The following is an 18233-nucleotide window of genomic DNA, read 5'->3' on the forward strand; positions in this document are numbered from 1 at the left end:
AATAACAGCCTGTGAGGAGAGAGAAATACTGCTGTAACTAGAATCAAGGAAAGAGTTAAAAGGAAAAGCTCTGGAGATTATTTATCTACTGAGGAGGAATGCTTGCAGGAAAGAAAAGATCAAAGGCACTGGTGAAATGGGGCCACAATGGTGAGCTACTTGAGGAAGGGAAGGAGGTGGGGGCCAGAACAGGACAGAGGTGTAGGTAGACCCATGACCTAGTTAAGGCGGTAGATGGGTAGAGTGAAGTTACTTATGTGACCACCTAGTGATTTCTGTGTTTCATATTGAACTTAGCTTCTATAGGTATTGAGGTGAGGGAGTAGGTGCTGGAGAGAGGACCAAGAATGATGAAGGTGTAGACATTGTGAGAAATTGGGGATGAGAAAGGAAAGAGCGAGTACAGGCCAGGGGTGTCAGATAACCTTGAGGAAATTCAGGTATCAGCAGTTGGAGTTGTGTGATTTCTTTTCTCGGTCGGTTCTCAGCAGCCTGGTGATGGTTGATTGAAAGGGAGTATCATGAGTGGCCCAAAAAGGGGATTCAGTTCAGTCATTCACATTAAATGAAAGAGGGCCTATTAACTAAAAATATTTTATTAAAAATATTTTATTTAACTTTTTATTGGACTTTTCCTTGTGGTAAGTTTGGGAAAATAGTGGGTTTTGGGTAAGAGTTCAGATACCTTTCTGACCACGATGACTCACTTCAGTAACCATGATCAGTTTGTTCAAGGATAGACACTAAAAGCTTTTTAGCTCTCTTGCCTGTGTATCGTAAAGCAGGGCTGGCATTGTGGGCATGTGACCTGTGCAGTTAAACAGGGCCCTGCTCTTGTAGGCTTGGCCATCGCCATCTTGAAATTCTTCATAATTTTTTTAAGGTTTTCTTCATTTATTTGACAGAGAGGGAGATAGTTAGAGCAGGAACACAAGCAGGGGTAGTGGGAGAGGGAGAAGCAGGCCTCCTGCGAGGCAGGGAGCCCGATGCGGGGGCTCGATCCCAGGACCCTGGGATCATGACCTGAGCCGAAGGCAGACGCTTAACGACTGAGCCACCCAAGCGCCCCTCTTCATAATTTTTTAACAGGGGCCACACATTTTCATTTTAGCCTGGGCCCTGAAAATTACATAGTAGTCCTGCCTACAGCATTTTATTCAGTCACCCCAAATTCCCTCTTCCTACCCGTCTTGAGTGTTCTAAAATTTGGAGCCTGGCCCTGAGATATATGCAAGTTGGGAGCTCTTAACTACTCTCTGGCTTCCAATTTTTAGACAAAAGTTTTTTTAAAATACGCTTTTAAGTTCCCTAATTTTGAAAAATCAAGAAGAAAACAAACAGTGCTAAATTCCTCTAAACATTTATGCATTTTTGTAGCCTTTGCATTCCCTAAAATGTTTAGAGCTGGTTAATCTCTTATGTTTGCAAACAGCTCATGTCTCAGATCAGGTCAAGGGACATTAAATGACTCGCCTGTTTAAATGGCAATTTATTGCACAACAGGATTGCAACTGAGATTTCTGATATAAAAGCTGTTGTTCTTTCTGAGTCTCTGAGCTATCTCCTCAGTGTGGTCATTTTTTTTTTTATTTAATTTTTTATTTGACAGAGAAATCACAAGTAGGCAGAGAGGCAGGCAGATAGGAAGGGAGAAGCAGGCTCCCTGCTGAGCAGAGAGCCCGATGCGGGGCTCGATCCCAGGACCCCGGGATCATGACCTGAGCCGAAGGCAGAGGCCTAACCCACTGAGCCACCCAGGTGCCCCAGTGTGGTCATTTTTAAGCTTATAATTCGACTTTAAAATTATTTAGCCAGGGGCGCCTGGGTGGCTCAGTGGGTTAAAGCCTCTGCCTTCAGCTCAGGTCATGATCTCAGGGTCCTGGGATCGAGCCCCGCCTCCAGCTCTCTGCTTGGCAGGGAGCCTGCTTCCCTTCCCCTCTCTCTGCCTGCCTCTCTGCCTACTTGTGATCTCTGTCAAATAAATAAATAAAATCTTTAAAAAAAAAATCTTAAAAAAAATTATTTAGCCAGTTCCTAATACAGATAAAGAAACAAAACAAAAGATAGAATGCAAAAGATGTTAGCATATTTTATAAATGTGATTTTTTTAATATGCTTTGGTATCAGAGTTATAGCTAACTGCTATTTAACCAATCACAAGAGAATTTCATACTTACCAAATTGTTTACAGCCCAGAATGCTGGAAATGCTGAATAATTCTTTGGGATGATGGTCAGAGGAAGAGAGAAGTAGAGAGATTTTCACTGAACCAGTTATTAGGGTGGTCCAGATTTTATGAAATAATTATTGATAATTTTTCTTACTTGGGATGTGCGTGCAGTCGGAGGAAATGGGCTTTGCTGTCTACTGAGACACAATCAACACTCTGTAGAATATTCAGGGGAGAAATAGTTTTATAGCAGATCCTTAAGTAGTCAATCATAGTTAAACATTTATAAGTAGTAATACTGAGTACAGATAAAAACACTTGTAGCTAAAAGATAGCTTTAAAATACCAAACCTGAGTAAATACGGAAGAAAGGGGTCTTGAAGGCTTATTTTTTCCCGAGACTTCAGTCACACCCTGGCAGTTATGAGCACAGAGCTCCCTCTAACATGGGTCCTCAGCTACATGTCATGAGAACCCTTTTAGTTCATTATTTTCATGGTTCACAATAATAAGCTGCTAACATGAAGCCTATACTCACTTCACAGTATGATTTCTGACTGCAGTATTTTATTTCTGTCCAAAAACTTATACTGTGTTACACAGTGATTTAATGGAAAAAGCAACAGGCTCAGTCACTTACTAGTTAGATGACCTTGGGGCACTTAATCTCACAGATTTAAAAAGGAAAGGATTATATCCATAGTGAAGGGATGTTGAAAGGGTTGGATCACATAATGTGTGTGAATTATATAGTGTGGCGCCTGCTCAGTAAATAATATACAGTAAATTATAAGCTTATATTTTCATATTAGTGCAGTGTCTTCCTAAAACAACTTCTTTGATGAAAAATATTCAGTTCATATGATAAAAATGAGACAAAGTGCTGTGTTTCCTGACAACAAAAGATCTCTAGCTGCTTGATGAAAGGGAACGTTATTTGGCCAACATCATAAGTGATGTTACAAAGGAAAGAAAAGCAAGAGAAAGAGATCAGGAGAGGGATGGGGGTAGGACAAACTGCACAATTAAATAAGGTAGATAGGGTGGGCTTCCTTGAGAAGGCCAGATTTTGAGCAGAAAATTGAAGGAAGTGCTGGAGTTAGCTGTGGAAATGAGGCAAGAATGAGTGAGTGAGGAAGAGGACAATAGGAAATCAGATTATGAAGCCTGGCGAAAGCTGGGATTTATGGGGCCTTATGGAACGTTGGAAGAAGTTGGGCTTTTCTCTGAGTAAGATCGGAGCTTCTCACAGGGTTTGGAATAAAGGGGTGTCATCATCTGATCTGTGCTTTTAAAGGATCAATTTGATTGCTAGATCAAAAATAAAAAGAAGGAGGGCAAGGATAGAAGCCGGCAACTCGTGGGAGGTGACTGCAGTTATCAAGGCAAGAGGTGATGGTGCTGGAACCAGAGTGGTAGCCATCAGAATGAGAGGTGTTTGGAGAGTGGATCTATATGGAAGTTAAGCCAATAGGATTTCTGGGTAGACCGAATGTGTGGGAGACAGTGAAGATTCTTCAAGGGGAACTCCCAAGGATTTTTTCTGTGCTATTGAAAGCATTGTCATCAGTTGGAGATGAAGAAAGGTGTGAGTGGAGCTAGATTGGAGTTGATTTGGAGATGTCTATTAGACATTCAAGTAGAAATATTGAGATTGCTGTTGGATGTGCAAGGCTGAATAAGGAGAGAGATCTGAGCCACAGATAAAGAACCATGCTACTCTTAAACTCAAAGATCAGGGAGAAATGAGAACCGGCAACAAAAGCTGAAAAGGAGCAGCCATCGAGGTAGGAGGGAGAGTCCAGAGTTTTGAAAGGGAAGAAAGTTTATCAAGAAGGAGTGACTGCTGTGTCCAAGTTGAGGATTGAGGAGTTCCCATTGGATTTCTCAGCCTGAAGGTTAATAATGACCATGACAAGAGGATTTTCAGTGAATGGTTGGAGGAACACTTTTTAATGGAATGAGTTGAAAGAAAACAGTATTCTATATTTACAACCCAAATTACAAAAGCAGAATTGCCATTGGTGATATGATTTTCCAAGATGGTGAATAATTTTTAATGAAGTTCCTTACATAGGAAAGTAGAATATTCCCTCAATGCATATAGTAATCGCACTTCTGGAAATGTCAGTTTATAATAAAATCCATGTTTCAATGTATGAAAATACCTTGTGTTTGTAGAACAAAGTTAGTTCTGACTCACATCATTATAAATGGGTTTTTTCACACAGATGAATTGTCCAGTGGGGGCTTTTCAAAGTTGAATAGGATAAGAGATGATTCTTTGTTGTGTTGAATTGTCCCACATATGACAGGGTATAAAGAACACCTGCCTACCTACCCAGAAAATACCAGCCACACCCCCAATTATTGTGACACCCCAAAACTGTTCCACAGATTTCCAAAGTGTTCCCTAGGGAGGGAGTTCACCCCTGTAGAGTACCACTATTCTAGATCTAGAGAGTCACTATAATGGCTTTGGGGAGAAACATGGTCATTGAAGGGAGTTTAGTAGAAGGACTGTTGGTAGATAGGTAGAGTTCAGTGAAACCCAGAGGAATGGTGAAGTATATTACAGCTTGCAACCTGGAAGCTGTTACCAACTTTTAACCAGGCCTAAGGGAGCAAGAGGACACAAAAGACACCAGCGGCACAGCAAGATCTGAGAATATAGAAGACATGACACCAAAAGAGGCGTGACCTTCATGAGCGGAATGCAGCCTCTGCCAACCTGTGGCTCCCCAGGAAGGATGCTATAGTAGCCAAATACCCTGACTTCTCTCCTACTCTCTGTACTTCTGCTGGTGCCTCCCCTGGCCCAGCTAAAGCCAAAGGGCAGGGGGAGCCAGGTGGACACAGCCTGGAGACTCAGCCTGCCAGGCCCAAAGCAATGAAGAGGTTGGAGAGTGGATCTGGAGGGGCAAATAGAACCTCCCACAGTTGTTTACCTTTGTTTTCTTAGGTATTCTAAGTAATTCTTATTTGGCCTTTTACTACAATGCAATATTTCATTCAATCTACAGACATTTGTTTTACAACATACACTAATACTTTTTGTTGTTTAAAAGGCTCTGAAAATTTGAGCCTCTGGAAATTCATTTTTTGACATCTTATCCAACACTTACGTTTCATTGTATCATGATGTTGATCCAAAGTTATTGTTTGTTACTCTGCTTAAAATAAAGTCTTAATAAAGACTGACTGTATTAATAAAGCACTTTAGCATTTTTATTTTGCTGTAAAACAGTGAGGAATCAAAGACATTTGTAAAAGAGTTATGAAACATTTGCTTCTGTACGTATCAATATGTCCAGATCATGGAAGAAAAGAAAATAGGAAAAATAAAGAGTAAGAGAACATAAGCCTAAATAGAGAGTAATATTGAAATCACCACCAGGATAAAGAGCTTTTACAGAGCATGACATAGGCTACAGGCTAGCCAATCAACCAGGAAAGGAGAGTTGATGTTAAGATCACTGGAAAAAAAATAAAAAGATAAAAATAAAAATGAAAACCTTTGAGTCACATGCACATAGGCATTTAAACTTACACACTGGCTTATCTGAAATCCTGAGGGAATGTTCTATATAAACCCTGTCTCTAACAGATCTGTTAGATATGTACATACACACACACATATATGTATCAGTTTTATAGTAAGAATGCTGTATGCTCTGACACCATGAGTCCTCTGGCAATACGTGCAAGCAGTATTTTCATTTATAATGTTAAAACATTTTTTTAAAAGGAGGGAGTTGTAAGCATGACTGGTTAGTACAAGCAGAGAAATAAGCATGATTTTGCTTAAATTGCTAAAATAATACCCAAATATCAATAATTGGGACCTAATTACTCTAATGAGGTACCCACATGACTTCATTTCACTAAATATCTGCCAGCTTTCTCCTTTGAGATAGAAGTCTTGCCATTTGTCAGTGTCCGTGTATCCCCCAAAATCTAAAGTGTAACCTGTATTCTGAACTATCATTTTAAAATATGAACTATTGAATGATACATGTTCTGTTGAATTCTGTATCTTAAAATGTCTATTATCTTTAGCATTACTCTCAAAAGACAGACTTTTAAAAATAATAATTAAAGTACAGGTGCTATTCACATGCTTGGAGATGATTTTATATCATTAAACTTCTGCATAAATATGCTTCAATAAGCAATTAAACTGAAGACTCTGGTTTGCATTTTAATCCTCCTCTTTCTCCGTGAAGTCATCACAATCATGTACCTTTGATCTTGCAGTCATTTCTGGCACCAGATTCAGACATCACAAATGAACAATTATTACTTAATAGAATGGAATTCGGAGACAATGGAGTCTAATGAAATGGGGCTTTGTTTTAAACGAAAGTGAAACGCTTTCTAATAGTTGCGAAGGAAGAGTTCTAAGCACATTAAAGAAATCAATTTATGATCTGAACATCTTGAGAGCTCTCCTTAATGGTCTTCTAGACACCAAGCGGCTTGGAATTTGAAATTTTTCTTGGAAAACTAAAGGCTGTCTGTACATGAGGACTTCTGTTTCTTTTCTTTCCTTTTACCCACGTTTTTCTCTGCTCCTCCAGGCTGTTCCACCTCCCAACTTTGAGATGCCGGTCTCCATCCCAGTGTCCAGCCACAACAGTTTGGTATACAGCAACCCCGTCAGCTCACTGGGAAACCCCAACCTTTTGCCACTGGCCCACCCTTCTCTGCAGAGAAACAGTATGTCTCCTGGTGTAACACATCGACCTCCAAGTGCAGGTAACACAGGTATGTGTGTCCTCATATGCATGCAATGTTAACAAATCGGGAAGGAGCCACTCTTGGCACAAGGGGTATTTTATCACCAAGAGGTAGACTTTTCCAGGTTTCCATTTGTTATGTTCGCGCGTTGCTTAAGATCCACCCCCTTTTTGGTCTTCAACCCCGTCAGCCTGATTTTGAAATCTCTCATAATCTGCTATTTTTCTGTTCAGACTCCCGCCCATCTCTCATGTGGCTATATTTCAACCACAAACTTTCTCAAACAAAAAGTCAAACATCCTTGGAGAAAGAAAGTCTTCATTTTTTTGCTCCTGCTCTCCTCCTGCCTAAGATGCCATTTTCCCTCTTTCTCTTAGCCAGATTATCACCCCTTCTGTGAAATCTTCCCCTGTGTCCTCTGATAGCATTTGTGCCATTTAGTTATTTCTTAGTGTGGTCAGTTTTTATTTACTTATACAGAAACTTATATCACAGAGGACTTAAAGCAGAAAAGAAATATAATAAAATAGTGTAACTTAAGAAGTGTGAAATAAAAACAAAACTTAGAAATGACATTAAGAGGACATCATAAGAACATATATACCTGCCACAAATTAGTCTCGATATTTCTAAGAAATCCCCACTGTTGTACAATTCGCAGTGTCCCAGAGAAAAGAAATTATTGCTCAGGAAAAGTTCAACCATTGTTCATACTCAGATCAAGCAAAATACAGTATATGATGTGCTATGTTGAATTTGTGTCTATTTTCCCACGGGATTTAAAGAATCTTGGAGGGAAGACAGTCCTCCTGGATTGCCAGCTTCGCAGTTGGAACTAAATAAATGTATACTGACTATAACCAAACAATCCCCTTATATCTCCAAAAGAAGCACCAAAAATGATTATATTTCTAAATCATATATAGCAAAGCATTGTATATTACATTTTACTTTTTTAAAAAACACGCCATAGAAAATTTTTAATATGTTTTAGGCACACATAATTGTATTAAAAGCAATTTATTCACAGAAGAATTTTTCCTTGAGAATACTTCAATATCTTCCTTATAATTAAAACTAAACATGTGGGGTGCCTTGGTGGCTCAGTCATTAAGCATTTGCCTTCAGCTCAGGTCATGATCCTAGTGTCCTGGGATTGAGCCCTGCATCAGGCTCCCTGCTCAATGGGAAGCCTGCTTCTCCCTTTCCCAATCTCCCTGCTTGTGTTTCCTCTCTCACTGTGTCTCTCTCTGTCAAATAAATAAAATCTTGAAAAAACAAAACTAAACATTTATTACTATTTAGTACAGACACTTCATATAGAAAATATAATCAAAATCAGCCAAATGATAAAATCTTGATAAATCTTGAGTCTGAGAGATGTGTATAAAGGATGCCATTATGCCATTCTCTCTACTTTTGAATATGACTGAAATTTTTCATAAGAATTTTCAATAACCATATGTTATTCCTTTCAGATCACACTCAAACGCAGTTGAATTCCCTGCTTGATAAATTCATGCCTGTTTATTTTGAAAAATTTCATACTTTATTTCCAAAATATCACTTGATTGGAAATAACAAATATTTCTTTAAAAGTAATGAACATGTTCTTCAAATTCCAAAACCAGAACCAACTAATAATTATAGACCGTCACTTAGGATCAGTTAGAAAATAATCCAGCCGAGGGGCATCTGGATGGCTCAGTCGGTTAAGCATCTGACTCTTGATTTCAGCTCAGGTCACAATCTCAGGGTTGTGAGATAGAGCCCCACGTTGGGCTCTGCACTGGGTGTGGGCCTGCTTGAGACTCTCTCTCTCCCTTTCCTTCTGTCCCCTACCTTCCTCTCTAAAGAAAAAGAAAGAAGGGGAGGAAGGAAGGATGAAAGGTAGGAAGGAAGGGAGGGAGGGAAGGAGGGAAAAGAAAAAAATCTAGCTGATATTCTATTCTTTTGGCTAAATCTTATTTCTTGAAACTAACAGTAATTATTATACTGAGTATCTTATTGAAATATCCCAGCTGTCATATTTTAACATTGCCAGATTTAAGTTAGCAGAATATAAGCATACCTTTCTAAATTTGTAGCCAATGAAAACTTCTCTGTTGTGTCAGTAAGGAAAATTGAGGTCATCAGTGAGGTCATTCACTGTGAGTAGATTCATGAAATGACCAAAGTTCTGGACAGTTAGCATTTTACAAAATTAATTATATAAAAATATATTTACAAAGAATTAAACATCAGGTGTAAGTTTACTTCAACACACAGTAGACCTTACTCCTTCTTTTTTTTCCTCTTTCTATAAAACATCCAAAAATGAAAATTCAGAGACCATTTAAACACTGGATTTTTTAAATGTAACCTTTCTTAGAAAGAAAGATTCTGCAAAATGTCAGTGATTGAATGTAGGCTTAATGTTTGAGCTCAGCATGTCATAATAAAACAAATGTCAGCCATCCAACTTGGGTAATATTTTACAAATTTAGGACCCTTGGGAGAGCCAGAATACTGTGGTTGCTAAAGGTAAAGTGTGTTGTTCTGTGGACCTGTGGCCTTTCCTTCTTCTGATCTTTCTCTTTAATCCGTAGGTGGTCTGATGGGTGGAGACCTCACATCCGGTGCAGGCACCAGTGCAGGTGAGTGGGGATTTCTGGGCCACAGCATGGATCATTGTTCAGGGTTCCTTTGCTGGGTGATTTGCAGGAAGTAAGTCTTTTGAACCAAGTAGGGAAATGTATGAGCTGTGTGGAAAAATGGCCCCCGGAACTTCTCAAGCATTTTTATGAAGCAGGAATGGATGGATAGTAACTTAGAAGAAGACTATTAACTAGAACTTTTCTTAATCAAATTTCAGCTAGTCCACATAACCAGAATTGAAGGCTCTGATCAAATCCATTTAATCCTAGATACAATCTGGACATAAAAGTACCTTTAGCAAGACTTGCCAATTGAGTTCTCTGTGAATCATTTCACATTAAATGTGAATCTCTCTCCACCCAAAGAAGTACCAAACTCCTGTTCATTTCTAAAGGAGAATGCATGTTTAAAAGGAGGGGGTATACCTCTGAAATGAATCATATCTTATGTGTTAACTAATTGAATTTTAATTAAAAATAAATAAATAAATAAGAAAATAGTAAATAAGTTAAAAGGTGGCAGGGAGGGGCACCTGGGTGGCTCAGTGGGTTAGCATCTGCCTTTGGCGCAGGTCATGATTCTCAGGTTCTGGGATCGAGCTCTGTGTCGAACCCTGCATTGGGTACTTTGCTTACCGGCGAGTCTGTTTCTCCCTCTGCCGCTGACCCTCCCTCCTGCTCTTGCTCTCGCTCACTCTCTTGCTCACTTGCTTTCTCTCTTTCACAAATGAATAAATTTTTTAAAAAATCTTTTAAAATTTTTTAAAAATTAAAAAAAAAAATAAAAGGAGGGAATGAGAGTATAACCATTCAACAATATTAATAAAATAAAGCCAATTTTGACATTAAAATTAGCTCTTAGAGAATATGAATATGGTGTACTCCCAAAAAGCCATTTAAATATATTTTAAGTCTCAGGGCACCTGGGTGGCTCAGTGGGTTAAGCCTCTGCCTTCGGCTCAGGTCATGATCTCAGGATCCTGGGATCGAGCCCCACATCGGGCTCTCTGCTCAGCGGGGAGCCTGCTTCCCCCTCCCCCTCTACCCGCCTCTCTGCCTACTTGTGATCTCTCTGTCTGTCAAATAAATAAATAAAATCTTTAAATATATATATATATATGTATGTATGTATGTATGTATGTATATAAACTCTTAAGGATTTCTTCCACTATGTCCGATCATGTTATAGTCACACTTCCCCAGGGTTCCATAGTAATTCATGTTATTGTGATTATTGAGATATTGATGTCATTTTCAGAGCAGACGTAAGACAGCACAGTAGTTTTTAATGCAAACCACAGTTCACTATTGGCTTAACAAGTAACCATGGTAATTCCTGCAGCTGGAACATGATATACATTTAAAATAGTAGGAGACAGGCATGAATGACACAAGGTTATGTTTGAAATGTCAAAAAAAAATTCAAGCTTATTAAAATATCCATGGACAACCTAATTAAAATATTTTGCCAAGGTCAAATATAATAGTCTGCTAATTATAAGAAAGAAGATAAAATCAGCATATAAAAACATTTTTATAAATATATCCATTTGGGGGAGGTGTTTCTCCTTCTGATACTGGCTCTTCACTAATTCATTGAGTAATAAAGAAAAAGTATTTGGACTACACAGTGAATTAACAAACACTATCAATGGTACTAGCTTCCTATTTTATCAACCTTTTAAAAATTAGGTAAAGTCAAATTAATGAGTAAACGCAGCATACTATTTTTCTGGGCATTGAAACAAAGTGCTCATTTTTTCCCTCGAAAAATACTTTGGGGCTTGCAGCCTGAAAATTACAAAACCAGATCAAAGCCAGACCAGTGTTGCTCAGATTCAAGTCTCTGCCAAAACTATGGTTAGAGAGAATGGTAGGGACTAAGAACTGGATTGTCACAAAGACCAAGAAAAAGATAACTTTAAAAAATGGTTTTGATGTTATGATATTTTATCCAGTATCTCAGTGCTTTTATAGGAACAGCCAATAGTGGTGAAAAAAGTTATCAGATGTAGTAAAAAAAAATATGGGGGGGATGGGTTACTCACCCTAATGGAAATAGACTCTTGTTTCTGCTTAATAGCTAGAATGCTTTAGGATTCTCTATTGAAAATAAGAAGTGTTTGGTTGTTCAATTATGCTGTCATTGTCAATTCTCTGACAGCCCGCTAAGTTTAATGGTCCTCCAGGGACAGAGAAGACAGTCTTTTAAGTGTAAAAGTTAGCCACATATCCGGCTATAGTGTCATTGAACTAAAAAAATCTTACAAGCTTAGCAAATTTATCTTCCTGCATCAAGACCTCTACCACAGACATAAGAACCTTCTACTTCAGGGGCACCTGGGTGGCTCATTGGGTTGAGCCCCTTCCTTCGGCTCGGGTCATGATCTCAGGGGTCCAGGGATCGAGCCCCGCATCGGGCTCTCAGCTCGACGGGAAGCCTGCTTCCCCCTCTCTCTCTGTCTGCCTCTCTGCCTACTTGTGATCTCTCTCTCTCTGTCAAATAAATAAATAAAATCTTTAAAAAAAAAAAAAAACCTACTTCAAAAATAGAAGGAAACGAAAAGAAAGACACTCAGTTGCTCCACCTTGATGATAATAAACATTATATCCAGAGGAATGTATCTCGTAGCCATGAGCATTTAACTTTTCCAGTGTCTATATATTTGTGAGAGAGTTAGTTCCTTACTTTTTTAAAAATAGAGGAGGAAGCCCTTTCTAACTCTGGCTCCAGAGAACACCTGTTGCAGATGCCACTTAGTAGAGGCAAGCTTGGCTCTCAGGTTCTGCTGCAGGCTCAGCCGTCTTCCTCTTCTTTCTCAAACCCGCCAGTATCATGTGTCAAAGCTGAATATATCTATGCTGAGGTCAGAGAATCACATAACACCAGGGGAAGCGAGGCCAGCCAGAATGTCTCTGCATTTTCAGAAAAGAAAACTAAGGCAAAATGGCCAAAAAATATCTTCCAAATTTCGAATATTGTCATTGAAATTCAAGGTCTCTGATAAAGTTAGAAAGTCTGAGGCCAAGTGCATACAATTAAATACTTTTCGATCTTTGTATTTTTTTCAAAATCAGATCCTCTCAACTGGTAAAAAGAAAAAAGGTGGGGGAGGGGGGCGGGTACAACCATGCAGAAAGGAAGTAAATTTAACAATTAGTGTGTACTTTTAAATACCAAGAGACCAAAGAGATAAGGATTCTCTTTTTCAGTTCAGCTCAGTGATAAAGTAGAGCAACTTTCCCATCCAGTCCCTGAACTATAGCTCTCCCTCATCCCATCATCCAATGCATCATCAAGTCTTACCAACTCTGCCTCCAAGGTACTTCTTAAATCTACTCCTTTCTCTCCATTCCCATCCCATTGTCCTGGTTCAGGCTCCTAGCAACACTCCAGGACTGTTTCCAGAGCCCCCTAATTTGTCTCCCTGCTTCACATTGCATCCCCCTCCAGTCTCCCCATGACTGATTAGCCTTTCTCAAAGGCCTACACTAATTGTAGGTCATCCTTCATGTGCCTAAAGTCCAGACATGGCTTCCCATCTCTCTCAGAATTAACCAGGAGCCTCTTATCTCTGGCCCAGCCTTCCTCTCTACTCTTAAACCTTCTTTCCTACCGCTGCCAGCAAGAACCCTGCACTCTAATAATAGCAAACATTTAAATTGCCCTTACTATGTGCTTTACAAAAAGTAACTCATTTATTCTCATAATGGTTCTTTAAAGTAGATATGCATATTATGCCCTTTCTATAGATGGGAAGACTGAGACAGAGAGAGGTTAAGTAATTGCCCAACATGGAACCCAGGCAGTCTGGCTCCAGGATCCATGCTCTTAACCTCTTCATTGTGCTGCCCCTTTGCAAACAGTGTTGAGGCCACTTGCCTTTACATATGCATTCCTAGTGCTCCTGTCCCTCAGCTTCTTCTTGCCCCTGAGCCCTCCTTGGCATCCCTCAGAATTCAGGACAGCCATTCAGGAGGAATTACACATCTCTTCTTTTTTCTCCCATGGAAGCCTGCTCCCACATCACTTATCTCATTGCATTGTTATTGCATTGTCTGGGCACACATCTTTCTCCTGGACACTCAGCCCTCTAGGGGCGAACTGTGTCTTTCTTACTCAGGTTATATTCCCAGCTCAAGACATAAGAAAGAGTACATGGCAGATACTCAGTTAATGTTTGTTAGCTGAATAAAGGAAAAATTAATCTACTCATCGTAAATTTTTAATAATGTTGATGTGAAAAAAGAAAGAATACTTCAAAGAAATAATGGAATTTTAAATATAAAAAATAGACCCTCGATCTATAATTCACAAAAATAATATATTCTTTTGATAGTTGTACAAAGAATAGTGAATCATTCGGTTAAATGACTGAGAAACATTGGCCAATAAAGCTTTACTAACTTTTCCAACATACTTAATAGAAATCCTGAAGAACTGATACACAGCAGTAAATGAAATGTGGGTTGGTACATCAGACCATCGCAAACCACCTCTTGAAATAATAAACCTCTTATCACTTAAATTGAAGCAGTTTCAAAGATGAAGGCAAAAGGTAACAAAGAAGTAACAGGATGAGGTTGTACTCTTGATTTAAGGGAAGTATACAGCAAGTCATTAGAAGACATTAGCAGTGGTGACATTTCTAGGTTTCTTTTCACAGTTATTCATCCAGTGCTTAGTCCCTTCCTCTCAATAGCCAAAATCAAAAGTCCCTGCTTTTTAAATTACATTTTGTCATAGCTGTGTAATTAAAGCTTTTAACATGCTAATCTTAGTGGTTATTATTGATAATTGAAGATCAAGTTCAGGTGAATTTTTGTAATCATTAGACTTAATAGAAATAAAAGGTAGGCACTCTCTTTTTCAGCTCAACTTGATGATAAAGTATAGCATCTTTCCCATCCAGTCTCTGAGCTAAGCCTTGTTTTGGATTTTTCACTATCCTATTAGAACCCTTTGTTTTCATGTTGATAACATAGCTGCTTTTTTATTGAGTACAAAGTGCCAGTATGCTCAAGGATTTGTGACTGAGACAAAGAAGAGAAAGAAAGGGAAGGATAGAGAGGCGAGGAAAGGAAAGCATTTTAGGAATCTCTTTGAAAATTTAAGAGAATTTTACAATCTACGTAGCTATGTGACAATAAGGCAAAGGAGATTTATGTATATTGGTTAATAATTTTAATTGGCATTTATTGTAAATTAGGTATAATTTTATAAAAAAGAAACTAACAGCTGTTTCCTTATTTTGATTGTTAGTTGTTTACTATTTAATGCGTTTGGTTGTCAAGCATTGTCACTTCTGGAATGCTTAATTTATATCAGCTAAATACATGGAAACTTGGTGGCAGCGTACTGCTGCGGATAAATCACTGAGCAGTGACTTAAAGAAGGAGCGCTGGCTTCCAGGCTCTGAAAGGACTCCACCTAGCACGACCTTGGGCTGTGACTTTGAACGTTTGAACTCAGTACTCACATTGCAGATAAGACACAGACTTTACATGCCACGTTTCGTGATTATATAATCATAGAACTTCACTTACATGACTTTTTTATAATTCATTTAGTACTGGAAAAGAAAAATTTAGCGTATTATAAAATAGAACTGAGGAGAGGAAAAGTTTATACAATGTTGAATTATTCTGTACCAGTACCATTGTTTTGCAAGTATTTGTTTTTGAGGATACGTATCAAAAGTTTCTTGGCTGACTTTCTTATCAGCCAGAAAGACTTCTCTGCAGTTCTCACTCACTGATTTAAAGTATCAGTAAAGTAGTTAAAAATTCCATCTAAAAGGATTGGCTTTAACAAGTTTACATTTTTGTTACCTAAAAATATACAGATTAAGACAATGTAATAGTCAAGAAAGAGAGATAGATACGACTTAGTTGATCTGAGACAAGAAAACTATTTTTGTTAGCATAAAATACAACTTTATATTGCTTTTTAAAATACTGTTAGGCAGCATGTGAAAAAAATCCAAATTAATTCTTGTTTTGAAAGTATTATTCTGTTAGTTTGAATTATTCTAAATAAAAATTCTGAATTCATTTCCAGTTTTACCTTGGGAGTTCACCCAAAACATAGAGATCCATCAGTATTGCTTTATTATTATCTATGAAGTTAAGTAACAGTGATATTTTTAACCCAAACCAAAGTTATTATCTAGATTTATTAAAGGAAAAAAAATACTTAGTCCTCTTAGTTGGATGGTCTACAGCATATGATACTTAGCCATTGCCAAGAAAAAATCAGTGTCCACTTCCCATATACAAGACCTGGAAAATTATAAATACCTTGTGATGCCATTTCCTAGGGGCCGATGTTGAAGTGGGAGAGGCAGGTCAAAGAGAAGGTAAATGAAGAATGTTACAGGCTAGGTCAAGGTATTATAAAATCTGTTTTTGGCCCCTGTAGTTTAACTTAATTCTTAAGGAGTTTGATTTCCACAGGGAAAAACAAAATTTCAAATTACAACTCCCTCAGGAGTGTTTGGGCAGATTTTAGAGCGCTTTGTGTATTTCTGACCTCACAATTTGTATCTTTTGTATCCCTATCTTCCTATTATACTCAGTAAAGCAATGTGAAAATTTGTCTCTTTGCTCATATCCCATTGACTTGAGAGCATGACCAACAAAACTGTGGTTGTTTTTAATACTAATACAAGCGGTTTAATATTTTCTCCTAAGATATTAGTTTTACTCAGCACTTTTCTTTGTTTCTCTTAGCAGTTCTTTTTCCTCATACACAAGTGGTTTCTCTTCTCCTTGTTTCTAGCATCACCATAAGATTTTATTTGGGGAGAATACAGAAAGAACAGGTCTTTCAAAATCATTACTGATACGAAATTGTGCATCAATAGACAGTAGATGCTGAAGAAGGGATGTGGTTAAAAAAGCCCCTCTTTTGGAAATAAAACTTTTTACCTACCAGGGACTTTTTGGGGCTTCAAGGCTGTTGGCCAAGAGTATAATTTGCTGTTTTTAGACAAACTTTTGCCAGTCACTTATATTTTACAGTTGGACTTGCATGGTGTGTTCATTCAAATTTCAGTTCAAAGAGTACTATAGTCATGATGACGTCTCATATTTGAGAGAGTAAATAAAATATATCCCTTTAGTTTATCTTCAATTAAAGGAAACTATATTGTACCAAAATTTGGATAAACAATTTTAATTTATAATCTATGGATGTGACCACGGGATGCTTTAATATTCGCCGGGTTTACTTATTATTGCTCCATTTTAATCGCTTTAACTGAATTTAATATTTACTTGTTAACTGTTTTACTAAACACTATGCCCTCCTTTCACAATTTCTTGACCTTACACTCCATGTACAACCTCCAGTTACGGTAAAGAACTGATTATGCTTTATTTGTAGTGTGGGGGAGAAAACAGCCTGCTGTATTAATATAAGTTATTATTAATGTAATAATAGCAAATCTAAATCTATGGTCAATTTACATAAACATGATAACATTAATTTACATGACAATCATGAAAAAAGGAACTTTCAGTTTAACACTAAGCAACTGGGAGATAGCTAGAAAATCGTGGCGCAAAATTTTTGCACGAGCAGTAATTTGGAGAAATAATCCAGAGGCAGATATTTAGAAAAATAAAATAACCAGTGAAAATACATGATATATAAGTTATTCTAGGGATGACATTGTTGCCCTTGGAAAGGCTGTGAATTCCCATTTTGTGGGATTGTTGTGAAAATTAAATGAGTAATGATACAAGGCAACACCTTGCACAGTTTCTTTCACCAGAGTAAGTGCTTGTTAATAAATGTTCGCATTGTCAGTATTATAATTATCTATATTCTTAATGCCCTAGTAATAAATATTACTAGGAGGGCTTAATGCCCTCCTAGTAATATTTATTAAATGTGTAATAAGCAAGTAGAGCACTAGTAGGCTTCATAGAGATGTCTGCTGCAGCCCCTACCCTCAAGGGTGGGGATAAATAGAATATAGGAATCAGCCCGAGGCAGAACAGAAGTGCAATGCAGTACAGTGCAACACATTTCACTTTGAACATTATCATCTTCTGATATGTTTGCAGCAGTTGTGTAAATGTTAAAACCACAAGTAATTATTCCTTCTCTTCTGTCACGTTCTCTCTAATTTGTACTGTCTCAATATTTTTGTTTATAAAAATGACTGAGAGAATGAACGATTGTGTCAATAATGAAGACACCCCCTCATTTTTAGCAAAGAGACAGCCCCAAAATCTCAAGAAGTGAACAATTAAGTGAGTCATAAATCTATCATTCATTGTTAAGTGGAATTTTTTTTAAGATAGCAAGGTTCAGTATCATTTTTATGGTGCAATTAAAAACTATCCCTTCAGTAAATCAGTACTCAAAGTAGAATGATATTTTGAGTGCCTTTGTGCATTGAAAACATCAGGTTGTCAAATTCCTCCTTATTTGCAAATGGAGCTTTTATTCAGAGAAATACAAGGATGCATTCTAAATCTGAAACATCTGGCTTTTGTAATAAAGTAGTAGAAGCAGCTTGTGTTTTGGATTCAAATCAAAACTGTCCCACTTACTGACAAGTCACAGAAGCTCCCTGAACCTCAGTTTCCTTATCTGTCAAAAATTGGGATGATAATGCCTGACCCACATGACTGCTAGGACAAATGAAAGACTCGTTTGCCAAAACAAACCTGCT

At 37.9% G+C, this 18233-nt stretch overlaps 1 protein-coding gene across 7 annotated transcripts in view; it reads left to right on the plus strand.

Moving 5' to 3' along the window:
* The window catches only part of MEF2C (myocyte enhancer factor 2C), a 171324-nt gene that overhangs the window by 133445 nt on the left and 19646 nt on the right, over positions 1-18233 (plus strand). For all 7 annotated transcript variants that reach the window (XM_080803588.1, XM_080803591.1, XM_080803594.1 and 4 more), the window contains 2 exons: positions 6751-6937; positions 9499-9546. In XM_080803588.1, coding sequence (XP_080659714.1) covers positions 6751-6937; positions 9499-9546 — 235 coding nt within the window. The remainder of the gene's footprint in view (positions 1-6750; positions 6938-9498; positions 9547-18233) is intronic.

Source organism: Martes martes (assembly GCF_963455335.1).
Source record: "Martes martes genome assembly, chromosome: 5".
Taxonomy (NCBI): domain Eukaryota; kingdom Metazoa; phylum Chordata; class Mammalia; order Carnivora; family Mustelidae; genus Martes; species Martes martes.